The sequence below is a fragment of the Canis lupus genome, chromosome 26 (genome assembly GCF_048164855.1).
Source record: "Canis lupus baileyi chromosome 26, mCanLup2.hap1, whole genome shotgun sequence".
Lineage (NCBI taxonomy): Eukaryota > Metazoa > Chordata > Mammalia > Carnivora > Canidae > Canis > Canis lupus.
In genome coordinates, this window is record NC_132863.1 from 34,751,104 (window position 1) to 34,776,642 (window position 25,539).

At 49.9% G+C, this 25,539-nt stretch overlaps 3 protein-coding genes across 4 annotated transcripts in view; all 3 read left to right on the plus strand.

The window, feature by feature from the left end:
* The window catches only part of SYS1 (SYS1 golgi trafficking protein), a 36,714-nt gene extending 30,264 nt beyond the window's left edge, over window positions 1-6,450 (plus strand). Inside the window, exon 4 of the mRNA XM_072801207.1 lies at window positions 6,311-6,450. Within this exon, the coding sequence (XP_072657308.1) occupies window positions 6,311-6,317 (7 nt within the window). The 3' untranslated portion in view covers window positions 6,318-6,450. The remainder of the gene's footprint in view (window positions 1-6,310) is intronic.
* DBNDD2 (dysbindin domain containing 2) lies at window positions 3,948-8,775 on the plus strand. 2 transcript variants are annotated; one of them, XM_072801204.1, is made up of 5 exons: window positions 3,948-4,066; window positions 6,066-6,200; window positions 6,311-6,457; window positions 6,656-6,793; window positions 8,112-8,775. In XM_072801204.1, exons 2-5 carry the CDS (start codon window positions 6,134-6,136, stop codon window positions 8,312-8,314), a joined length of 555 nt encoding a protein of 184 aa, XP_072657305.1. In that variant the 5' UTR covers window positions 3,948-4,066; window positions 6,066-6,133; the 3' UTR covers window positions 8,315-8,775. The 2 variants fall into 2 exon arrangements, with proteins under 2 accessions (XP_072657305.1, XP_072657306.1); XM_072801205.1 differs by lacking the exon at window positions 3,948-4,066 and adding an exon at window positions 5,146-5,334.
* A 6,114-nt stretch (window positions 8,776-14,889) lies between these two features.
* Window positions 14,890-23,570, plus strand: PIGT (phosphatidylinositol glycan anchor biosynthesis class T). Its single transcript, XM_072801202.1, has 12 exons — window positions 14,890-15,115; window positions 15,315-15,492; window positions 17,704-17,831; window positions 18,154-18,254; window positions 18,421-18,507; window positions 19,052-19,139; window positions 19,249-19,346; window positions 19,437-19,602; window positions 19,920-20,120; window positions 21,804-21,969; window positions 22,086-22,169; window positions 22,907-23,570. The coding sequence occupies exons 1-12, from the start codon at window positions 14,926-14,928 to the stop codon at window positions 23,157-23,159; spliced, it is 1,740 nt and encodes a 579-aa protein (XP_072657303.1). The 5' UTR covers window positions 14,890-14,925; the 3' UTR covers window positions 23,160-23,570.
* The last annotated feature ends 1,969 nt before the right edge of the window (window positions 23,571-25,539 follow it).

Here is a 25,539-nt window from a genome sequence, read left to right on the forward strand (position 1 = left end):
CATCCACCTCGAAGCAAATGGGTATTTGTCGTTTCTAATGGCTGAGTAATATCCCATTGTATACATAAACCACATCTTCTGTATCCATTCATCTTTCGTTGGACACCGAGGCTCCTTCCACAGTTTGGCTATTGTGGACATTGCTGCTAGAAACATCGGGGTGCAGGTGTCCCGGCTTTCACTGCATCTGTATCTTTGGGGTAAATCCCCAGCAGTGCAATTGCTGTGTGGTAGGGCAGATCTATTTTTAACTTTTTGAGGAACCTCCATACAGTTTTCCAGAGTGGCTGCACCAATTCACATTCTCACCAACAGTGCAAGAGGGTTCCCCTTTCTCCACATCCTCTCCAACATTTATTGTTTCCTGCCTTGTTAATTTTCCCCATTCTCACTGGTGTGAGGTGGTATCTCATTGTGGTTTTGATTTGTATTTCCCTGAAGGCAAGTGATGCGGAGCATTTTCTCATGTGCTTGTTGGCCAAGGACAATAAGACTTAATTGCATTTGATTGAAACAGTTTATTACTCATTGCACACCAAACAACACGAACATCAGCATCGATGTGTGTTTGTTGGTTCCTTTGGCCCCAAGTCCAACAACTGATATGGAGGTCCCAGATGCACAGCACATACAAAGTGGGTTTACACTTGGCTGGGGAACCAGTCCCAGAACTTTTACAGCAAGCAGTAAGCAAGCTTGACTTTGTTTGAGAAAGACACCATCTGATCTCTCAAGCTCTTTTAGCAATCAAAAATCCTGAGCAAGGGCCCAGGTAAAAGAGAAGTCAGATCCTTGCAATCTTGAGATAGTCAACAAGACACGTTGAATACAAAAGGCCCAGGGAGAATGTTTCCCAATATTTTTATTTTCCCACTTTATCTCCACATTGGTTTGAATTATTTATACTTAAAAAAATTTTTTTAACGGTTGCCCTTGCATTTACAATATATATCTTCAATTAATTGGGGGTGCCTGGGTGGTTCACTCAGTTAAATGTCTGCCTTCAGCTCTAGTGCTCTGGTCATGATCCTAGGGTCCTGGGATCCAGCCCCTGCTCCTCAAAGAGCCTGCTTCTGCCACTCCCTCTGCCTGCTTCTCCTTGTCCCTCTACCTGCCACTTCCTCTGCTTGTGCTCATGTGCTCTCTCTTTCTCTGTCAAAATAAATAAATAAAAATCTTTAAAAGTATATATAGGTATATATACCTTCAATTAATCAAAGTCAACCTTCAAATAATGTTATATCACTTCTTATACAGCAGAGGATCCTTCGACAGTATATTTCCAATTACTTATCCCATCATTTTGACTATTGTTATCATTACACATTTTACTTTTATATATGCTAGCTATCCACAACATATTGCTACTGTTAAAAGTCGAAGTGTAGTGACATACAATTTTATATTAGTTTCAGATATACAACATAGCCACCCGACAATTATGCACATTACTAAATGCTCAACACAGTAAGTGTACTTACCATCTGTCAACACATAAAGCTTTTTTTTTTTTTTTACATAAAGCTATTGACTATATATTCCTTGTGCTGCACTTTACATCCCCATGACTTCTAAAGCCAAAGAGTAGTGTATTGCAACTCTTTTGCTTTAGTCAGTTGTCTTTTAAGGTGATTAAAACCAAAAATATTATATCTACGTTTATTCTGTCCATTTCTAGGGATCTTTACTTCTCTGTGTAGATCTTTTTGAGGCAGAAAGAATATGATACCAGAAAGAAATGTAGATCTGCATAATAAAACGAACTGTTTTTACCTGTCTGCAGGGAGGCCTCATCACAAGTGTGCCATTGCCTGCGTCCCATTTCTTCTTGAGGGCTCCTGGCCTCCTTTGGAATTCAGGTTAATTGGTTGCTCTCCAACCTTAGCTCTCTGATAGGTTTGACAAAAGTTGTAATTTTATAGACTACCTGACAATTTTTCAATATTGTTCTTAAATTTAAAAAAAAGCTCTTCCTAGCTTTCTGTGTCCTGGATGGAAGCCAGAAGTCTCAGCCATCTACTTTTCCATGGCTCCTTTCACTTCTTTTTGCCATCTGCTCTTGGGGATGCTGCCTGGGTCTTTCCCTTGGCCAATACCCTTCCAGCTTTGCCCCCTGAATTATATCTAGCTTAGATGCTCTTCCCTTTCTACCCCTTCATGTGACAACTATCTGGCAAAGAGAAGGGACGGAGGTTCCAGATCTGTCACCATATTAGGAACAGGTCAAAACAATCCATAGAGTTCGAAGTTCCTAGGGATAAGCCTGGAAAAGGGAGAAGTAGCTTTGGGAGCTGAGCTCTCATCCAACATACTCCTGAGTTGGCCTCATTCTCCTGTGCGAGGAAATGGGACCAAGTATCTACTTCATCCATTAATGAGGAATAAGAATCAAACTGACCAGACATTTCTTAGAAGTTGAAAACTGCAGCAGGACGGAAGGGGAACAGCCTGGGAGCAGTGGTTATAAGCACAGTCTCTGAAAGCAGCCCATGTGGATGTGAATTCCATCGCTTACTTGCTGTATGGCCTCGGACAAGCCTCCTTACCTCTCCGTCTCTGAGTTTCTGTATCTGTAAAATGGAAATAATAATAGTACTTACCTCACAAGGTTGTTAAGAGGATTAAAAGAGTTAATATAGGCAAAACACTTATAATAGCAACAGATATATAATAAGCCCTGTGGAAGTATCAACTATTAAGGTATACTTCCTATAATTTCAGAAATTCATGGAAGAAAGCACTATTCTCCCTTTCTCAGAACCCATTACAATCAAAACACCTACTGTTTATTGAGCATCTCCAAAGCGCCCATTCCTGTACTAAGCATTTTATATGAATTATCTCATAAGTGGTAGGGATTAATTATTCCTACCTAATAAGCAGGGAAATCAAGGAACAGAGAAATTAAGTATTTACACAGCTGGCTAGATGCAGAGCTAGGTTTGCAACCCAGAAGGGTCTGACCACCACACCCATGCTCTTAACCACTTGCCTCCCACGAACTAGTTTCCTTGCTTATAAAATAGTGGGAAAGCTGCTTGTTGTATTTCTCTCCTAGGGTTGTTTTGCGATCCCATTAACAAAAGAAGCAGCGCTTTGGGTATTTGTACAGTACTGGTCACCTGACAGGGAAACCTGAATGTGTCATGACTCCATCCCTTTGTACATGCCCTTCCCCCCTCTCTTCTCTGCTTGTTGAACTCATTTTTTTCAAGATTAGGCTCAGATATCAGCATCTAGATTTTATTCTAACAATGGAAGGATTCAAGCAGGGGGTGGTGTTTGGAACACAAACCCGAGTTTTGAAATGGTGGCTGACTTCGGTGTGTTGGGGGAGAGGGGGAGGGCGAGCGGGGATGGAGTGTAGCGGGGCCAGAGTGAGTTCAGGAAAACCAGATAGAAGGCTACAACTGGAGGAGCCAAGGGAGAGATGGTGGTGGAAAAGGAGAGGAATGGTGGATTGAAGTTATTTAGGAAAGAGAATCGACAGGGAATGGAGGTGAATTTAGCGCAGCACAGGGAGGTGCCAAGGATGACTCCTAGTTCCTGGCTGTTTGTTGAGTGAATGAATGAATGACCCTATGGAGTAAGTATTCCCGACAGACACTCCCAACCCCGTCCTGTTCCCGCTGCTTCTGGAGCTGCGAGCACGAAGGGATAGGTGGGAGGGAGGAGGAAAAGAGTGGGTACAGAATCTCAGTCCAGGAGCTGCCAGATTGGACACTTCTGGCGCTGGTCTGAGCAGGAGGCGCGGCGAGTGGGGCAAGAGTTTCCTCTGTCCGCCGGCAGTTTGAGCCTCGCCCCTCCACCCCAGCCAACCTGGACGCGCAGCGCCCCTGTTCGCGCCCTGGAGAACTTGGCTCCCCGCCGGCGTCTCGGGGCGCGGCGCAGAGGCCCACCCCTGCGGCCCCGACCCGCCCCGTCCCGGCGCCCACCCCGCCCAGTGCGCTGGAAGGCTGGGCGGTGGCTCAGTCCGGTCCCGGAGCCAGAAACCCGGGCTGCCGGGTGAGTCCCGGGGTCAGGGGGCCCTCGGCCGCGGCGCACCTGCCCTGATGCGCGGCAGCGGGTCAGTGCCCTCCTCGCCCTGGCCGGTTCCCTTCCCCGCCTGCGCCTGCTCGCCCAGGGTGCGGGTGCGGGTGCGGGTGCGGGTGCGTTGCGCCGGGGCTGCCCGGGAGTCGCGAGCAGCAAGTGCGCCTGGGTCCAGAGCCCGCGTGTGTCCCCCCAGCCGGGCTGCGGCGCCCAGGGCGGCGCAGCAAGTGGATGTGAGCGTGCGGAGCCGAGCGCCCCGGCGGCTGGCGGAGGGACGAGCGCGGCCAGCTGCGGAGCGAGGATGCGCGCCGGGAACTTTTCGCCCGGCCTGCAAGTGCGAGCGGCCGCGCCCGAAGGGGCTCCCCGAGGCGGCCGGGAGGGAGGCGGGCGCGGGTGCCCGTCGCCGCCCCTCCCCCACTTCCGCCGCCCGACGCTTCCTCGTTCCCGGCTCCCAGGGCCTGGCGGTCCCGCGGGAGCCCCGGCGGCGCAGCCCCACCCCGGCCGGCGCGGCTCGCTCCCACGCCCCCGGTGCTGTCTCGCCGGAGCCGAGCGATCGAGGCTGCGGGGGCGCAGGGCGCTGCAGGTAGGGGCTCGGCGCGGGGGCGCAGAGGCGGCGGGCGGGCCGGGGCCGGGGGCCGGCCGCACGAGTCGGACGCCCGGGGCCCTCGACCGCCTCCTCCCCCCGCCGGCGGGCGCGCCCGGGCCCTTTTTAGGGAATTTTCTTGTTCCCGCGGACTCCAGGGCGGGTGGGGCGGAGACTGGCGGGGCGCGCTGCATTTCACGGCCACCCTCCTCCCCCCGGGCTCCCCCGACCTCGTCTCCCCTATCCTAGCACCTTTGGTCGCGTAAACAATTCCCTTCCTCTCCCCAGACCCGGCTCCGCTGCCCCCTGGGGACAGCCTCTCAGGTCTCGGGAGGTGGATGGGGTTAGGGAGAGGGGGCGTCCTGGCGTCCCCCGCCCGTGGGCGCCCCCACCCTCGATCTCTCCCTTCCCCGCTCCCCTCTCCGCGGCGGAGCAGACGGCCCCAGGGGCCCGGGGTATTTTTAGCGCTGTGACCTGGGCGGCAGCTCGGAGAGCCTTTCCCAGGAATCGGCGTCAGCGCCTCCCTGCCCCCGCTGCCAGCCGGCGGCCACCCAGTCTCCGCACACCGCCTTTGGCCCACTTGGGTTTGAGCCCCTCGAAGCCCGCAGCAGCGGCGGTGGAGCTGCCCGGGGTCTCCTGACACTTGAGTCCGGATGGAGCGCGGGAGGCAGGCTACGGAGGTTGACGAGCTGGTCCTCAAGCCAGATACTCCCTTGCCTCCGGTGATGGGCTCCTCCGCTGACAGGAAGGAGATGGAGTGAATGCGAGTGGATGTTTAGGGCCTGGGCCGGCCCAGAGCTCTGGTGTTCTGGAAAGCTCTCTGCACCGGGGACCCGCCTGAGGGGAGGGTGGGGGGGTGGGGGACTGGACCGAATTGGATCCAAGACCCACCGGCCCAGTTGCTACTCATTGACTATGGGGATATAAGGCTGAGATGTGTCAAAGAGGTGCTCAAAAAGAGCTGGGAAGTGCGGAGAAGAGATGGTGGGGGGGCCTCTAAATAGCACACTCTCCCAGCTTTACATTTTACAGAGCACCTGAACCAACAGCTGCTGGGTTGTGTTTGAGGCAGGTAGGACTATTCAGTCATTTTCAGATGGGAAGGTTGAGGCTGGAAAGATGATTTCCTTAGGGGCAGAGCCAAGTCTGGAAGTCAGGTCTGCAACTTCAGAGCAGGGTTTGGAGGGGATGGTGGTGATGGGGTGTGTGGGGGAGAGGGAGTGCTTTAGTCTTTGTCTGGGTTTTGAAGGCTGGGCATGAACCAGAGTTGCAGCACTGGAGCAAGATAATCTTCCACCCTGAGATCCCCATCTCACTGTCTTCCATAGCCTTCTGAGGGGAGCCTGGGTCCATTAAAAGTGCCTTGCTCATTTGGACTGGACCAATCCCTGGAACTCCTCTCACAAGGGCATGATACTGAGACTTGGCTATTGGCTCTGTTCTCTGAATACAGAGGAGCTGCTTTTGCGGTGCCTGGAACCAGCATCCCCTTTGTGGGGCCAGGGTCAGCCCTGCCTCTCAATGAGACGTGAAGTTTGTGGTAATGGATTCTGCGTCAAAGAAGAGAAGGAGGTAGCCCAGTCCAGAGGTGTCCAGGCTGTAACACCGGGATGCTGGCTACAGAGGGGTTCCCCAAGTTCAGGCCCCCATTGTAGTCCCTCTCAACTTCATAGCCATCCTTGCTCTTCTGTCTTCCAGGAGCTGACATGGACCCAAATCCTCGGGCAGCCCTGGAGCGCCAGCAGCTCCGCCTTCGGGAGCGGCAGAAATTCTTCGAGGAAATTTTACAGCCAGAAACGGAGTTTGTCTTCCCCCTGTCCCACCTGCATCTCGAGTCACAGAGACGTAAGCTCTGAGTCCTGGGGAGAGGGACTGGGGCAAGGGTGGAGGGTGGGTAAGTCATATAGGTCTTGAATCATGGGAGCCTCTTCCTCTTGTTTTTTGGGCCCTCGAAACGTCTATCTCTAGACCTGACACACGTCTCTAACCATCCTAGGGGCTCTGGCTTGTGTCCTCCTGACTTGCCCCCTTCTTGATCTGCAGCCCCCATAGGTAGTATCTCATCCATGGAAGTGAACGTGGATGCACTGGAACAGGTAGAACTTATTGACCTTGGAGACCAGGATGGAGCAGATGTGTTCTTGCCTTGTGAAGACCCTCCGCCAGCCTCCCAGACATCTGGTATGCCCCTTGGCTTTGGGGACTTGGGCACGAGTTAGCCAGACCTGGTGTCAGGCTCTGAAGTGAGGCTGCAAGGCAGGGCTGCGGAAGTATACATGTGGCGGCTGGAAGTGGGTGTTTCTACCAATGAAACAGCTGTCTGTTCTGATTTTAGGGAAGTTGACCCTAAGGGAAACTGGGTGACAGATCGCCAATCTAAAATTCTGGGAATGTCCCAACCCCTTAGACTTTATTAATTTTGCCTTTTGTGAAATTAATGTAATTAAGTCATATAATTGAAATAATATAAAATATGGTTTTTGTATTAGATAAGCCATTTTAGTCATCTTCATATGAATATTTACTCAACATGTTTTTTTTTTTAGGTTGCTAATACTGTGCTTAGTTACCTCAATCCCTAAAATGTCCTATTAGGGCAGGCAGTATTATCCTGGTTTTATAAAGGAGGAAATTAGACTCAGAAGTTGTTACATAGCCAGAAAGTAGAAGAGCTGGGTTCAAACCATGGCTTTCTTATTCCAAAGCCCATATACTTAGCTTATTAGATATTTTCTTATTTAAAGCTACTGCTATTTATTAATGGCCTACTGCATACCAGATATTTTTTTTTAAGATTTTATTTATTTATTCATGAGAGACACAGAGAGAGAGACAGAGACACAGGTGAGGGAGAAGCAGGCTCCATGCAGGGAGCCTGATGTGGGACTCGATCCCAGGACTCCGGTTCATGCCCCAAGCTGAAGGCTGATGCTCAACCACCACCCAGGCGCCCCATACCAGACATTTTATAAGCAGTCCTCGATTTCATCTTCAAAACCCCTTCTGGAATGTAGGTGCATATCCCATTTTTAGAGAAGATTCGGCCCTTGAGGGGGAAAATGACTTGCCCAAAGCAACTCAGTAGCAAGTAAGTGACATAGATAGATCTTGAACTCTTGAATTGATTGACCTGACTCCAGGGCCCGGACATGGTATTGGGAAGTGGAAAGAACTGGAAGTCAGGAGACCTGGCTTTTTTTTTTTTTTTTTTTAATTTATTCATGAGAGACATGGAGAGAGGCAGAGACATAGGCAGAGGAAGAAGTAGGCTCCCCCTGGGGATCCCAGTGCGGGACTGGATCCCAGGACTCCGGGATCACTCCCTGGGCAGAAGGCAGATGCGTAACCACTGAGTCAACCAGGCATCCTGAGACCTGGCTCTTTGTAAACTAGCTCAGTTACTGGTCACTCCCCTACCCTTCTCTGGGCTTCAGCCTCTCCTGGCCAGAGGGTCTCTGAGAGTACCCTGAAGCCCTGACCAGCTCTTCTTTCGGGGCAGGGCTGGATGACCATCCGGAGGAGCTGAGCCTGCCAGTGCCTACGCCAGACAGGACTGCCTCCCGTACCTCCTCCTCATCTTCCGATGACTCCACCAACCTGCACAGCCCAAATCCCAGCGATGGTGGAGCAGACACGCCCTTGGCACAATCTGATGAGGAGGACGGGGCTGATGGAGGGGCAGAGCCTGGAGCTTGCAGCTAGCGGTGGGCCTACATCTACAGACTGGCGAAGCTGGCTCTTCTCCACAGGAGACCCTAGGCCCACTTCAGAGAAGACCAGACTCTTTATTTGCAGTAGGCACCAGAGGGACGCAAGGACGGTGGGATGGCGTACCTCTCTGGGAATTAACCCTCCTGCTTTTCTGCTAACCTTTTCCTGCTACAACCCTCCCACCAGTTTTTGGCTTACTCCTGAGGTAGGGCTTACAGGCGAGGAGATGGAAGGTGAGGTAGGATAAGATGCTGCTGCTTTTCTTAGCACCCTTCCCTCCCCCAGACTCTGCTGTAGTCTTCCAATAGAGGCTTCTAAACCCGTGTTTCTAAGTGGATGTGAACTCCTTAGCACTCCCCGTGCAGTGGTAGGTACTTCAGCCATACTGCTCGCCTATGTCCTGTTTGGGAACAGGACACAGTATAAATAATAAACAAATAATCATATACCAACCATTCCCCTTCATGTGTTATACTGCAGAGGTCTCAGACCCATTATATCTGACCAACACTGTACCCCAGCCCCATCTCTTGTGTGCTCCCTCTCTTTAGAAAATAGTTCTTGAACATGTATGCTAGGCATTTGGGATACAGTTCTGAGTAAGACAGGCCATGTCCCTGCCTTCAGGAGTTTACTGTCTCTGGAAGAGAAAATCAAGTAAATGCCACGGTTCATGGTGTAATAAGTAGCATGATGAGCAACGACTCTGGTGTCAGAAAATAGCTCATCTAGCCACCGAAGAACTGATTTTTAAGCTGAGATCAGAGGCTGAGTAGGAGTTTGCCAAGTGGGGGCTGTAATCCAAGCAGAAAGAGCAGCTTGGGAAGATTTTATATGGAGAGAAATAGCTCTGAGGAACTAAGAAACATTCAGCTGGGCACAAGTGTTGAATTGGAGAAGGAGAGGAAGGTGCAAGAAGGAAGAGTGACAGAGGTTAGTCATGAAAGACTTTGGAGCCTGTATCAAGTTTCAATTCCGCTGCTAGTAAAAGGGCAGAGACTTAAGATACAAATGTATTTCTTCATATAAAAGAAGTCCAGGGCAATGTGGCTGCTCCAAAGTTATTAGACACTGGAGTCCTTTTTGGCTCTTTTTTGCTCAGCCATCCCAGCTACGTGCCTTGAATTCTCAGTGATAGCTGGTGTCTGAGATGGCCCTTGGAGCCCGGCCATCATGTCCTTGAAACTGGCAGAAAGTGGGAAAAGAAACTGAGGACAGGAAAAGCACAGCCTGCTATTTCCACGTTGGGAAGCATTCTTGGAAGTTCTAACAAGTGACGTCCACTTTCATCTCATTGACCAGAGCTTGCTAACACAACAAATGTTTCACTTATAGATATTTCATAGACATGGGGACACAACATTATCTGGAAGAAAGAAAATTCTGCCCTTTGGAAAAACAATAACCTTTTCAAGTCACTGAATTACCAGTGCATCTGATTTCTGAACTACCTTTCAAACCTCTCAGAAGCACCGTGGCTACTGGAGAGGCCAGGATAGGCCTTTAGTAGGGCACACTGCTATCTTGATAAAATCAGGGTAATGTTTCTAAGGAACAAGAAGACATTAGTCTTTGGGTAGGTAACTAGCAGTTTTTGTGTTAGAGGCCACATTAATGAATCTGAACTTTATGGGGAGTAATGAAGGATTACAAGTGGTTGGACTTGCTTGTTAAAAAGGTAATTCTGGCCAGTGTAGAGAATATACTGGAGGAGGACAGGCTCAGGACAGACATTTAACAAAAAGATAATGGTAGTGATCAGCTTGACTGGGTTGAGGCAGGGTATAAAAAATAAATGACATTCATTCAACAAATATTTATTAAATGTCAGTGTTTAATATGTGTAAGACACTGAAGATGGAATGTAGAGCAGAAAAAAAAAAAAAAAAGACACAGTGCTGCTTTTATGGAAGTCTAGTCTAGTGGGGGCCCAGATGTAAAACTGCAATAATGACCAGTTCTAGGAAGAGGTTAATAGCCTACTAAGAGCAGTCAGGGGAGTGGGGGGCATTTCTTTGAGGAAGTGGCATCTGAGCCAAGGCCTAAAGGATAATTAGGAGTCAACTAGAGGGGAGTGAAGGGAGCAGGGTGAGAACCTCCTCAGTGGAGTGCTGACTGGAAAGCACCAGAGTGGATGCCTGGGATCCAGGAGGTGATAGGTGATTGTTGATCACTGCCACATACTACATAGTGGGTAACAGGACTAGGGTGGAGGTGGATGGGATATAGAAAGGTGGAAGGAATGAAGAAATATTTAGGAGACAGATTCCAAAAGATTTGAGCAGTAGGTGAGAGAGGATGAGAGAGGAAGAGGTCAAGGGTGCCACAATTGTTTCTCCCTTGCAATAGGATGATATAGAGGGTTATTCACCCAGATGGAGAGTGTAGGGAAGAACCAGGTTTGGAGAGAAGGTCATAAATTTGTTTTTGGCCACGGTGAGCTTGAGGTGCTTTTCAAGACCTGTGGGAGGATATGTTGGGTACGCAATCGGACCCATGAGTGTTGGATTTAGAGAGGATTAGGCTGGGAAGATAAATAGAGATACCACTGTGTAGGTGGTAAGTAAGTGAATGTGCTCAGGGAGAGAAGGGGAGTGGAAGGAGTAAGGAGGGTTCTAGGACCCAGCCATAAGGGGCATCAAGTCATTTCTCACATCAGAAGAAATAAGCCCCTCCACCTCCCTTCAGACATCAAAGCCACCCATGGGATCAGTGGCCTTCAGCCTAAATCCCAAAGCTCTTTGTACTATCCAGGCTGAGTGAGTGATGGGCCTGCAGTCTTCCCATAGTACCAGCCTGCTTTCACCCCTGCAGGAGACCATTGTAAGTGACAGCTCTTAAGTGCTTTTTTCCAGCGCTAGTGAGAAACTTGTGGGAGTTTTGTGTTCCTTTTGTCTAAAAGCCTCTGTGTCCAAGTTGAGATCATCTACTAAACTGGGCTGGGGCTAGTCTCATGTGAAATTTTCCAGTTTTTCTGGATTGCTTATGACTTTGCTGCACACAAAAGATACGGTCTCTGTCCTTTTGCGCTCTCCCTTCCTTTGGAGTAGCAAAGCTCAACCACCTGATTGGGCTGCAGCCTGTGAGCTCTATGGCTCTGCTATACAAGGCTTCTCAGCTCCCAGGATCACCCTGCTCCCTCCAGGGCAAATGATGGGAAGCTAGACTAACTTGGTTGCTGTCAGTATGTCAAGAAATCTCTTAGTACTCCAGGCACGTGATGCTAAGATTTGTGGGATTTGGGGCAGGGAGCCTGCCTGGGGACAGGGATCTCTAGTCTTCCAGAGAGGGAGAATTGTGTGTGAGCCTGCGGGGAGCCTCCAGTTCAGCTGCTATGAGCCCCAGCCCTGCCTGGAAAAGTCTAGGGTCAGCTGAGACCCAAGACCACTTCCTGCTTGGACAATGATCTTTTCTCCTGCCAAACCACAGGGGTTTGGCCAGCCTTCAGAGCCAGCATCTCCAACTGACTGTTTCTTGAGGCCACACAGTGCCCCAGAGAGGAGAGGATGATTTGGAGCCAGCTCCAAAGCATGCAGCCCAGCTTTGTCTCCAAGCCGCAGTGTGGCTTCTTCTGTCTGCTGCACAGACTTATCACAGACTCTGGGGAGGAGGGATAAAGACAGTCTCATCCTGTAGAATCCTATGGTGTGGAGGAAATAGGAAGGATCACAACTTGGGGAAAGATTCCCTGGAAGGTGCACCCTCTAGCAGTCCCTAAAGAATGCACAGAACTTGACCTGAATAGTGTGGCAGTGTGGGGACACTATGAACTGTGCTGTGACTTGTTTGTTCAGACATTGCTGAGCACCTACTGTATACTAGCCTCCTTGCTTAGGTAACAGGAATACTAAGGTGACCAAGAGCTCTTTCAGGAGCACATGGGGCCACAGATATTGGAAATAGAACACAGGCTATAGCAGAAGTGCACAGAAGACTATAACACTAGAGAAGAGAAGGTAAGTCTCCTGGAGGTGGCGGGTCTTGAATGATGGGGAGAGGCAATTTCAAAAGGAGAGAAAGCATAGAATATAAAATAATCATAATGATGGCAGCTCCTCTTTTGGTTTTTGTTTTGTTTGAGTTTGATGGTGTGAACTCTAGTTCTGGCTTCATGACTCACTATGATCTTAGGCAATATCTTGGTTTCTGTACCTGTTTTCTTATCTGTAAAACAAGAGATCATAGACCCTACATCAAAGAATTGTTTGAGTAAATGACAGTCAATATTATTAAACACTCACTACATTCTACGTCCCACATATACATAATTTCTAGTCTTTAACACCAACCCTGAAAGTAGGCTTATCCATTTTACAGAAGAAAAGTGACACTAGGTTGTTCATGCTCCGGTGGATTAAAAGCTGGTGTGGGGATTTGTCCGACATCTAAACTCATAGCCTCTATTTCATGTGTAGTGGGAGAAGAACACTAGATGGAAGTAGGATGAGGGCATAATTACATAAAGATATCTTTTTGACATCCCCTTTCTGGTTGGTTGGGGTATATCTAGGCAGATCTGTCCACCATCAAATTTGGCTCTTTAGAAGCATGGTTGTGAGCAAGAGACTGAGCAAAATCCTTCATGAGTGTGTCCTCATAGGGCACCCAGAAAAACCAAAGCAGGAATTTAACTTTGGAACTCCTACAACTGAGTAGTAAAAAGGCAAACAAGCCAATACAAAAGATGGGGGGGGGGGGGAGTGCAAAAAGAATTTAACAAACTCTTCACAAGAGAAAACATATGTATGGCCACAAAGCATATGAAAAGATGCTCAACATCATTTGGGACCAGGGAAATGCAAAATAAAGCCACACACAATAAGATACCACTACATATACCATAAGGCTAAAGCTAAAGTCCGCTCCCGCCCCCCCGCCAAATTAAAAAAACAAATGTTGAGCAGGATGTGGATTAACCAGAACTCTCATATATTGTTGGTGCAAGTATAAAGTGATACATTTTGGAAAAAGATCTTGCAATTACTTTAAAAGTTAAGAATTGGGCAGCCCCAGTGGCTCAGCAGTTTAGCGCCACCTGCAGCCCAGGGTGTGATCCTGGAGACCCAGGATCGAGTCCCACATCAGGCTCCCTGCATGGAGCCTGCTTCTCCCTCTGCCTGTTTCTCTGCTTCTCTTTCTCCTCTCCGTGTGTTCTCATAAATAAATAAAATATTAAAAAAAAGTTAAGAATTACCTAGTCTTTGACCACTCCTAAATATTCACTCAAAGGAAATAAACATACATCTACAAAATAACTCCTATGGCCACCTACTTCATAACAGCTAAAGACTTGAAAGAGTTCAGGTGTTCATCCCCAGGAGAATGGATAAACTAAGGTATATTCATATAATATGAAACCCCACAGCAATAAAAAGAAACTGCTGATACACACAAGAACAGGGATAATTCTCAGAAACATTCTTCCTATGCAAGAAGTCTTACACGAGAAAGTAACATACCATATGATGGTTTCACTGACCTGAACTTCTAGAAGATTCATGTATTTTGTGGAGAAAAATCAGAATAGTGGTTGCCTCTGGAAGGTAGGAGGGACAGGGATTGGCTGGCAAGGGGCATTAACCAACTTTCTAGGGTTTTAAGAATGCTCTATAAATCGACAGAACTTTGGGTTACACAAACTTGTGCGTGGTGTATGCTTTTTTGTCAGACTCCGTGAATATGCACTTCAGAGTTGTGCATTTCATCGTCCGTGAATTTTACACCAAAATGTAAACAAACATTAAGCATTATTTAATGACATACATGCTGAAATATCTAGGGGAGAGGTGTACTTATGTCTGCAGTTTACCTGGAGACATCCGAGGAATTGAGGGACTTAACAGACCAGTCTGTGATAAAGCAAGTATAGTAAAATGTTAATGCAGGAAGTGATGGGGAAATAGGTGTTCATTGTAACAGGTGTTCATTCAACTTTGTTGTACGTGTGACATTTTTTTTTCCCCTAATAAAGGGGCCAGTTATTTGAGGGTTTTACAGGAAAGCTCTGCACCAGGCTTAGGACTGAGCAAACGGACACACCAGAAACTGTGGAAGTGAAACCCACCAGCCCTGCCATGTGACCTCGCAAAACACGTTTTCAGTCTTTTTCCTGTTTTCCTTTTTCCAGTCTTGTTTCAATTACCACATTGGCACAGCGGCAGTCGGTATTAAGCACTTTTTAAAAAAAGGTTTTATTTATTCATTCATGAGAGACGTAGAGAGAGGCAGAGACCCAGGCAGAGGGAGAAGCAGGCTCCCTGCAGGGAGCCCGACGCGGGACTCGAACCCGGGACTCCAACCCCGGACCCGGGCTCACGCCCTGAGCCGAAGGCAGACGCTCGACGGCTGAGCCACCCAGGCGTCCCTATTAAGCGCATTCTAATGCAAAGGAATACCCCCAAGTGGAGAGTCCTCGGTCCTGCCACGCGCCCCCCGCGCCCCCTCAGACCCACCGGCCCCGAAGGACCCAGGCTGGCCGCCGCTCGGGGAGCCTCGCCCCGGCTTCCCGGATGGCACCGGAAGTCATTTCTCGTGCGCTCTTCCTATTGGACGTCGGCTTTCGCGGGGGCGGGCACCACGGGCGGGCGGAGGCAGCCGCGGGCATGGCGGCGGCCTGCTTGCGGCTCGTGTGGCTCGCGCCGCTGCTCCTGGGGCTGGTGGACGGGGGCCGAGCAGAGCCCCCACGAGATGCGCTGCGGGAGGAGCTCGTTATCACCCCGCTGCCTTCCGGGGACGTAGCCGCCACATTCCAGTTCCGCACGCGCTGGGATTCGGACCTGCAGCGAGAAGAAGGTCGGAGGATGCGGCATCTCCTCGGTGGCTCCTGCTGGGAGGCGGGCTGGAGGCCAGCCGTGGGCGGTGGAGGCTGGTACCTGAGAGGGGCTCTGGCCCCGGGCTTGGAGCCCGACAAACTGGCTCTGCGGGGAAAGATGGGATAGTTATTGAGAACCCGTCCTCCAGGATCATCCCTCACCTGCTCCCCTTTTCCCAGTGTCTCATTATAGGCTATTTCCCAAGGCCCTGGGGCAGTTGATCTCCAAGTATTCTCTACGGGAGCTGCACTTGTCATTCACTCAAGGCTTCTGGAGGACTCGGTACTGGGGGCCACCCTTCCTGCAGGCCCCATCAGGTGCAGAGCTCTGGGTCTGGTTCCAAGACACCGTCACGGAGTGAGTGCCCGCCCTGGGGCCTGTTGCAGGTCACGGAGGGAATGTGGCAGTGGCCGGCGTTGTCATCCTGCCACTGCTCCTTGGGGGGCGGGGGGGGGGTGCAGCAGTTCCAGCAGACAGCGACTCCATGGGGGCATCGGAAGTGAGAAATGACATTACCACCCGGTGGCATTCCTTACAGTGATGTTTTTCGCTTCCCCTAATACTTTCAGACCTGAGGTAGCACGTGCATGTATCTACAGACAGATAAATAATTTGAAGCTCATTTGGGTGTAAGACAGTAGAAGTCTGTGGCAAATTGGGTAATCTTTTAAAAGACATTTCACTCAGGGGCGCGCGGGTGGATCAGTGGTTGAGCATCTGCCTTCGGCTCAGGGCATGATCCCGGGGTCCTGGGATCGAGTCCCGCATCAGGCTCCGCCCCCTCCAGCCTGCTTCTCCCTCTGCCTGTGTCTCTGCCTCTCTCTCCGTCTCATGAATACGTAAATACAACCTTTTAAAAAATAAAAAGACATTCACTTATGTAATAATAATGATGATGATGATGATGATGATGATGATGGTACCATGAAAGCCAAACAAAACCTCTGTGAGCTACAATTGGCCCACAGGATCCCAGATCTCCCCATTAGAGGAATAGCTCTTGTTTGGGAGAGGGACAGGTTTAGGTACTACTGTTGTACCACAATTTCCTCTTAATCTCACTATGAGAAGTCAGTATCATAAGCATGATTTTAAAGAGGGAATGGGATAGGGAGTGGTGGAGACGGTAGCGGGCTAGAGAGCTTGAGAGGACAGCTGCCACTCACCCCTAGTGGATTGTTGCCATGTGGGAATAGAGGCTTAACTGTTGTCAGATACTCCCATTTTCAAGAGATGCCAGAAATCTGGATTTTAGTGTGGTAATTGGCAAATATGGATATCAGTAAGTAATTTCAAAATGTAAGAAATGCTATATGGGTCAGTGTTGTGCACACCAAATGAAATGTGATTATGGCTTGTGTAGGCTTGCTTTATTTATTTATTTATTTATTTATTTATTTATTTTTTAAGATTTATTTATTCATGAGAGACACAGAAAGAGAGGCAGAGACACAGGCAGAGGGAGAAGCAGGCTCCCTGCAGGGAGCCGGATGCAGGACTCCATCCCGGATCCTGGGATCAGGCCTTGAGCTGAAGGCAGACGTTCAACTGCTAAGCCACCCAGGTGTCCCTGGGTAGAGCTTTCAGGCTTAATGATTAGAGCAATTGAAAAGCTCTGAATAGCAGATTATCGAAAAATCCCAGGACAACACTAAGATATCAAATGAGGCACAAGCCCTGACTTCCAGATTTGCCTTTCTTTCTTGCCTGAACTTTGGCTCTTTTGCTTTTTTACCCCTGTCTGCCTTGTTGTCACTGTCTCCCCCAGCTCATAATTGCCTGTGATGTGGAGCTGGTGTTTAGAATTTTGGTTTTATGCTTTTTCTTATTGATATGGAGAGCAAATCTATTGTGACATTTCTCTTTCTAATTTAATTCGATGTTTTTGTAGGGTCCTAGAATGGTTGTTTTCCCTTGTTCAGTAAGCCTTTATGGATGTAGGACTTCCTACTCTGAGGGTGGAACCAGGACTTACTTGCATGCCCAGGGTGTTCGCAGGGAAGTACGTGGGTTTGCCTAGCTGGGCACACCTCATGGTGGATCAGCGGGCTAATCTCAGCCTCTGAAAATGTGGGGCACTTTACATGGTGTTGTGGGATATACCTAGGAGACCCAGACTTGTTCCATCTCCCCGGGTTGGTCACAGCCTAGCTGAGAAAAGATGCTTAGAACAAGATGCTGCCACTACCTAGCCATGTCCCTGGAGGGACCTCGTGAGAGGCTCAGGTAGTCAGAACCATGGCAGCACAGGAGGGAACTGTGGTTGTAGAGGGAAGGAAAGACTTTCTGGAGGAGGTAACCTCTTTGAGGGTGGGCAGAGAGGGGTGAGTAGGGCATTCCCAGGCGAGAGGAAGAGTCACCTGAGTAGTAGAGACCTGTGGGGATGCTGGGATGTCCAGAAGAGAGTGAGAAAGAAAGGGTGGGTAGGGCAAGACTCAGGAGGCAGCTGAGCAGGGCAGTGGTACCATGGCAGCTCTATTAGCTGGTCAGTTTTTTGGTTCAGTAGCCAAGTGCAGGCTTGGAGGGAGGGAGCCCCATGATAGTAAGTGGGTTTCTGTCTCCATCCAGTGTGGATAAATCTTGGAAGGAGCTCAGTAATGTCCTCTCGGGGATCTTCTGTGCCTCCTTGAACTTCATCGACTCTACCAACACGGTCACTCCTACTGCCTCCTTCAAACCCCTGGGGCTGGCCAATGGTGAGATAGCCCTGTGGCCCTCTCCTTCTTCTTCTTGCCCCAACGTTTGCCTCCTTTTTCTTCAGCTTCCTCCTTCAACTGGGCTGGATCCTAAATCCCCTGGGTATGCAGGCCCCAGAGGAAGGCTTCCTGAGACTGTGCTGTCTCTGCGTTGCCTTCTTCCAGGGAGAGGAGGGGTCCCACCCCAAGCTGGGACTGTTAGGGTGGTGGTACTGGAGAGTTGCATGGCCAGCAGGAGGAGGGGGTTACCCCATCTCTGGAGTGTGGGTCCTGAAGAGTTGGGCCACAGGGCCCACCCCAGACAGACTTGTGTCTTGCCCAGGCACTGATCATTATTTCCTACGCTACGCGGTGCTGCCACGAGAGGTGGTCTGCACTGAGAACCTCACCCCGTGGAAGAAGCTCTTGCCCTGTAGTTCCAAGGTGAGGCCAGAGTGCTCTGGATGTGTGGGAGCTCTGGACAGTGGGGTTGGTGCGTGCTCCTTCACCACCTGACCACCAGGGTGTGTTTACCGTTCACCTCTGCCCCCCTGTGCAGGTGTCCCACAGTGTAGGGCACCAACCTTTCACTTCTTCCTGCTTCCTCCAGGCAGGCCTGTCTGTGCTGCTGAAGGCTGATCGCTTATTCCACACAAGCTACCACTCCCAGGCAGTGCATATTCGTCCTGTTTGCAGAGTAAGTCATGGGGAACAGGGGTGGGTGCTATCCGGGGGCTCCAAGGGAACATGCAGATAAAGCACGTAGCCTAGTGTGTCTTGCGGGCTGAGCTAGCAGCAAGTCTTAGCTGTGCTGATGATCATTTGGGGCATTGGCCACACACCAAGGAAACTGAGTGGTTGCCTGGCAAGCGTTCAGTAAATCTTTGTCATGGAGCATAGCGGTTAAGAACAATAGCTGTGCATGCAACTACCAGGTAAGTCACTCAGCCAGCTTGACCTTGAGCAAATCATTTCATTTCCCTGAGCTTGATTTCCTCGTCTGTCACATGAGAGTAATAGTAGTTATCAGTTCCTATGGGTGTTGGTGGTGGTTTATCTGACTGGTACGTGTAATGCCACTGGCATAGGGTCAAGTGCTCAGTAGTGAATGGTAGTAAATTGATGGGTGGGAAGATACATGATAGACAAGGGATGGGGTCCGGGCAGGAGTCCCTGAGGCTCTGGGGGCTCGGGGTAGGGAGTGATGTGTGCTGACTGCTGCTGTCTGGCCCTCGTGGTAGAATGCACGCTGTACCAGCATCTCCTGGGAGCTGAGGCAGACCCTGTCTGTCGTATATGACGCCTTTGTCACAGGACAGGGGAAGAAAGGTAGGCTGCCTTGGCAACCCACTGGCTACTTACCGTCACTGGTCCCGCCCTGTCTATGCAGACCAGGCCTAGTCCTCACCCCCACTCAACCCTCCTCTCTGTTCCTCAGACTGGTCCCTCTTCCGGATGTTCTCTCGAACCCTTACAGAGCCCTGTCCCCTGGCTTCGGAGAGCCGAGTCTATGTGGACGTCACCAGCTATAACCAGGTACCAAGGTCTCAGTCACAATCGCCCTCCCTCCACCCAAAACCAGCCTGCGCCTCTGCTCACTTCTGAGCCCTGCCCTTGTGCCACCAGGACAATGAGACATTGGAGGTTCACCCAACCCCAACCACCACATACCAGGACGTCACCCTTGGTACCCAGAAGACCTACGCTGTTTATGACTTGCTTGACACAGCTGTGATCAACAACTCCCGTAACCTCAACCTCCAGTTCAAGTGGAAGAGCCCTCCAGAGAATGGTAGGTGCGGATGGGCTGCCAGGGCACTGGGCTAAAGAGCTTTCAGTGTTACCGAGGAAAAGTGCAGACAGTCACTGGTTTGGGTTGGGAGGTGCACAGAGCTCGGTGCATGTAAGTACTTAGTAAGTGATAGTAATTCCATCATGCCCTGGGCTGGAAAGACAGGGATGATTCCGGGATGCAAGCTTCTGAGTTCTGATGGCAAAGCTCTTCCCTGTCTCCTCCCTCGCTGTGGGACCCTGAAATGGCCGGGGATGTGGGGGGTGAGCACTGACCCTTTCCTTTATTAGCTCTTAACCATGAACTTGTCTTTGCAGAGGCCCCTCCAGTACCCTTCCTGCATGCCCAGCGATATGTGAGTGGCTACGGGCTACAGAATGGGGAGCTGAACACGCTGCTATACAATACTCACCCATACCGCGCCTTCCCTGTGCTGGTGCTGGACACAGTGCCCTGGTACCTGCGGCTCTATGTGCACACCCTCACCATCACCTCCAAGGGCAAGGAGAACAAGCCAAGTGAGAGCTGACCCCAGGCCCCTGGCACCTCCCCGATCCCATCCTGCTCTCCCTTGACGTCCCCCAGACCTTTACTTCTCAGAGTGATTCCTCAAGTACCTCAGAAACACCATCCAGGCACAGAGACTTTGAAATGTGGAAAGGGTAGCCTCACCATGCCAGATCTGGAAGTAATTTTTTAGGCAAAAGTAATGAAACCATATAGAACTGGTGATTCTTAATAAGACTTCACAAGGGCAGCAGTTTCCTGATCTTTTTTACTTCCTTGTTCCATTTTCCCCGGGGCCCTGGGCATGTCCTTTTGTGTGGATTTGTAGGCCTGTAGTGGAGAATGGGTTAGCAGCAAGAAAACGGTATCAGAAAGAAAATAGAGAAAACTGGAGTAGATGTTTTTTGCCTCCTTGGGCAGGGTAAAGAGACATTGTTTTAAAACTTTATTTTTTTTTCTATTTCTTTTCTGAAGAGGAGCTAATATTTACTGCGTGCTTTCTGTTGGGTGGCAGACCTAGCACCAAAGCTCTTGTTGTTTGGAGTGGAGGGAGACTTAACACAGAAGAGTTCTCAGGAGGAGGTTCTTGCACGTCCCAAACACCCAGACTTACTGTCTGTGACCACCCCTGTCATCACCTGCATTTTCAGACCTGGGGCTGTTTTACTACTATTTGTATCCCCTCCAGAATCTCTTCAAACATGTTACCCCTGTATTTTGTAGGCTTTTCTGTTTTGTTTTTTAACCTTTTGCCCTGGAAAGTGTCAAGCACACACCCATGGGGAAGAGCATGACACACTCCCACGCCCCCAGCCTGCAGTGCCAGCAGCTCTGGCTCCTGGCTCGTGTTTCATGTCTGCCCTTGTTTCGTTTTTCGGTTTTGTTATTTTTCTGCTAGAGTATCTTAAAACTGATCCTAGATACCAGATCTGCCTTTAAATGCTTCAGTCTATGTTTCTAATACCACCTGTCCTTCTCATGCCCGTTGTCTCTAGTGGTGTTAAAAATAACACTTTAGTAGTTGGTTTATTTGAGTTAGAATCTAAACAGGGTCCTCACATAGCGTTTGCTTGATAAGCTCTCAAGTTTCTCTCTCTTCATTTTCTTAGAGCAATTTTAGGTTTAGAGAAAAACTGAGCAGAAAGCAGAGTTCCCATGTACTCTCAGAGTTCCCTCTCCTGCCACTCAGTTTCCTTACTATTAACATCTTGTATTGAGGTGTTTGCTCTTAAGTGTGGCTTAATCTATAACAGTTCTCACTCTTTTTTTTTTTTTTTTTTTTTATCTGTTGTGTGAAAGGTTCTGTATTCTGAATCTGTCCTTGGGCCTGTGTTTAACACGACCCCTCCCTCCTCTGCACTTCTTGTGTGTTGGCGTTTAGATATAGAAACTCGTTTAGATTCAGGTTCCACATTTTGGCCAGGAAACTTCCAGGTGATTCTGTGACCTTGTTGCATCACATGAGGTGCCTGCTGTCAGGCGCCCCAGTTTGAGTGATGTGAGGATTAATTAGGTTGGACATGCCCTGGGACAGTCACCCTGGACACATCATCTCCCTTTTCCAAGACCCTGCTCCCCTCCCTGAGCCTGTCTGGCTTCTGTGATCCAGAGTTGAAAGTCTCAAGAGGCAGGGACAAGAGTACAGATCGTTGGACCCCAGCAAGGCGGTGTGGGTGACACTTACCTTTCCCCAGGTTACGTCCACTACCAGCCCGCACAGGACCGGTTGCAGCCACACCTCCTGGAGATGCTGATTCAGCTGCCGGCCAACTCAGCCACTAAGGTCTCCATTCAGTTTGAGCGGGCGCTGCTCAAGTGGACTGAGTACACCCCGGACCCCAACCATGGCTTCTATGTGAGGTGAGCTCCCCTCACACACTGCCCCCAGCCTCCTGACCCACCCACTGGGCTGCTGGCCCTGGAGGTGAGGGTAGGGAGGAGCCACACACTCGGAATGCATGTCTGCTTCTCCACAGCCCGTCTGTCCTCAGTGCCCTCGTGCCCAGCATGGTGGCAGCCAAGCCCGTGGACTGGGAGGAGAGTCCCCTCTTCAAGTCCCTGTAAGTGTGGCCTTAGCCGGTCTGCTTCGGGATGGGCATCTACACAGGTGACCAGATTCCTGCAAGCCAGGTTAGGGATGGATGTCGCCTCTTCTAAAACAATGTACAGAGTTAACTCAATCCCGGTAGAAATCCTAGTGGTCTGGAATATTTATTCTGACCCTATGAAATGATTGTGAAGTGCTTCTAGAAGAAGAAATAGGTGAGAACTATACTTAGAACCTGCCTTTACTCATTATTTCTCTTAATGAATATTTAATTGAGTCACATCAAATCGAATCAAATGCCAGTTCCCTCAGAGAGCACCAGATGTATAACAGGACACAAAGCAGTCTCACCCCTGCCCTGCTCATGTTAAGAGGCTGGAGGGGAGATTCTGGTCCTAGAGTAATGGGATTGGGTGCTGGGGAGTAATCGAGTGGGTTATCCAGGAAGGCTTCTCTGAGGAGACAGCCTTGAGGCTGAGACCAGAGGCTAAGGAAGAAGCAGCCTAGCAAAGGCAGGGCCCTGTTCCCCACCCTCAGCACAAGGCAGTTCTCCTTTGATCAAGTTTATTTGTCATCTTCTGTGTTTTTGTGTCAACCTGAGATGTCTTCTGTCAAAAAGATGTCTTTTGAGGCTGAGAAGGCTTTGCAGACCTTTAGCTCTGTGTATCCAGCTCTGCCAGGAGTGGGGACAAGGTGAGATGGGGAGGAGCATCCGGTCCTGCCTCATTCACCTGTCCTTCCTGACCCCAGGTACCCGGTCTCCGATAGCTCTAGCTACTTCGTGCGCCTCTACACTGAGCCACTGCTGGTGAACCTGCCCACACCGGACTTCAGCATGCCCTACAATGTCATCTGCCTCACGTGCACAGTGGTGGCTGTGTGCTATGGTTCCTTCTACAATCTCCTTACACGAACCTTCCACATCGAGGAGCCCAGCACGGGCGGCCTGGCCAAATGGCTGGCCAACCTTATCCGGCGTGCCCGTGGTGTCCCCCCGCTGTGAGGTTTGCCCCCTTGACAGCAGGGCTGCTGTTTCTCTCTGGGAGAGGGCTTGTGGTGATCCCAAGGGCTCTTTCTGCCACTTTCTCCAGAATTGGCTTTTGAACCAAACTGCTCCAGGACGAGTCCAGGGCCTAGAGTGCGCTGTCCAATTCAGTAGCCACAAGCCAAATGCGACATTTGAATTTAAATTAAGTTAAATTAAAAATTCATTTCCTCTGCTGTCCTAGCCACATTTCAAGTGCTCAGTAACCAAAAAGTGGTTAGTGGCTACTGTACTGGACATTGCGGGCAAACTTTTTCATCATTGCAGAAAGTTCTAGGACAGCACTGACCCAGCCATGCTGAAGAACTTGTATCACTTGTGCAGTAGTTGGAACTTACTGGCAGTGGAATAAAAGGTGGCTTCCTTGGTTCTTTGCCTCCTGTCCTTGAGGCCCAGGAAGAGGGGGCTAAGGATTGTTTCCTGGGTACCTACATAAGACTTCCTACACTGGGATCCCTGGGTGGCGCAGCGGTTTGGTGCCTGCCTTTGGCCCAGGGCGCGATCCTGGAGACCTGGGATCGAATCCCATGTCGGGCTCCTGGTGCATGGAGCCTGCTTCTCCCTCTGCCTGTGTCTCTGCCTCTCTCTCTCTCTCTGTGTGACTATCATAAATAAAAATTAAAAAAAAAAAATTAAAAAAAAAGACTTCCTACACTGCCCCCCAAAATACCCACAAACAAAGCTCCTCTGCCTCCTGCTAAAACTTCCTTCTCTCTTGCTTTCCTCATCTGTGATTCCCAGAATTCCCTGGGTTTGTCTGGGAGGGTTTTTTTTTTTTTTTTTTTAAGATTTTATTCATTTATACATGAGAGAGAGAGAGAGAGACAGAGAGAGGCAGGGACACAGGCAGAGGGAGAAGCAGGCTCCAGAAGGAGGCTCCACGTCAAGGAGCTTGACGTGGGACTCGATCCTGGGACTCCAGAATCACACCCTGGGCTGAAGGCAGGTGCCAAACCGCTGAGCCACCCAGGGATGCCCTAGGAGGGTTTATATAAGTGTATCCATGACCATGAACCATTCTCTGCCTTTCAGGCCCCGAGAACCCGGGGGTAGAGCTGGAGAGGCAGAAGAGCTCTGTGTGTTGATTTTCTAACTGTGTGGTACATTGGAACCACCTGAGATGCTTGTGAAAATAATACGAATTCCTGGGGTCCAGACCCTATGAATTCAATCCATCTGAGTTTAGCCCGCCTTGAGATTTCTATCAGGTTCTTCATGAGTTTGTGTTCTGTGTGGTCCTTAGACCTCCCACAGGCTTTGAGGCCAGGTCCAGTGGATCAAGGCCTGCCCCTGCCCACCTTCCCTTCTGGTAATATAATCCTGGATTCCTGTTCCAGGTCCTTAGGCAGATGCCCCACCCTCACCATCTTATGTCTCTGCCCTGGCACACTGGGATTAACTGTATATGTATTTGCAGTCTGTTTGTCCCTTCCCTAGCTCTCCCATCCTAATGGTTTGGCTTAGAATGCCCTCTTCCCCCAGCCACACGCTCTCCTCTACTCCCTGGTTCACTTACTTACTTACTTACTTACTTATTTATTTATTTATTTAAAGATTTATTTATTTATTTGAGAGAGAGAGAAAGTGAGAGCAGGGAAGAGGGAGAGAGAAACCCAAACAGACTCTGGGCTGAGTGCAGAGCCCAATATGGGCCTTGATCTCACAACCCTGAGATCACTACTCAAGCCAAAACCAAGAGTTGGCCACCCAACCGACAGCCACCCAGTGCCCCTGCCTGGCTCACTTTTAAAAACAGTTGTGGGACGCCTGGGTGGCTCAGCCACTTAGGTGTCTGCCTTCAGCTCTGGTTGTGATCCCAGGGTCCTGGGATCGAGCCCTATATCAGGCTCCCTGGTCAGTGGGGAGACTGCTTCTCCCTCTCCCTCTATCTGCCACTCTCCATGCTTGTGCTCTCTCCTCTGTGAAATAAATAATTAAAATCTTTAAAACACACACACACACACACACACACGCACACACACAGTTGCTTCCTCCAGGAAGTCTTCCCTGATATACCAGGCTGCTGTAGGTGACCCTTCCCTCTGTTTGTAGAGCTCCCTGGATTTACCTTTACAGGTTCCTTTCACCCTAGCTGTACTTGTTCTTTAACTTTCAACAAACTAAGCTCCCTGGAGGCACAGGGGCCATCTTCCATCTGGACCTGATCCAGTTCAGGACATGAAAGTGCTCAGTCAGTATGAATGGGTATAGGCTATTCTGGCCTGGGATCTGGGGCTCATCGGTAGGGATGGGAAGGGCGAGGGGAACCTAGAAGCCCCACAAGTATGAGTGCAGCCTTAAGCACGATAGTACTGGTGATGTCTGTAAAGCCAACATG

Bases quoted from the DNA above. Each gene is read 5' to 3' on its own strand.
- DBNDD2 (XM_072801204.1), top strand. From the start codon at position 6,134: ATGAGACGTGAAGTTTGTGGTAATGGATTCTGCGTCAAAGAAGAGAAG. The intron at 6,201-6,310 runs GTGTCCAGGCTG...TCTGTCTTCCAG, and splicing joins GGAGGTAGCCCAGTCCAGAG to GAGCTGACATGGACCCAAAT. The intron at 6,794-8,111 runs GTATGCCCCTTG...CTTTCGGGGCAG, and splicing joins GCCAGCCTCCCAGACATCTG to GGCTGGATGACCATCCGGAG.
- PIGT (XM_072801202.1), top strand. From the start codon at position 14,926: ATGGCGGCGGCCTGCTTGCGGCTCGTGTGGCTCGCGCCGCTGCTCCTG. The intron at 15,116-15,314 runs GTCGGAGGATGC...CCCTTTTCCCAG, and splicing joins GGACCTGCAGCGAGAAGAAG to TGTCTCATTATAGGCTATTT. The intron at 19,140-19,248 runs GTAGGCTGCCTT...TCTGTTCCTCAG, and splicing joins CACAGGACAGGGGAAGAAAG to ACTGGTCCCTCTTCCGGATG.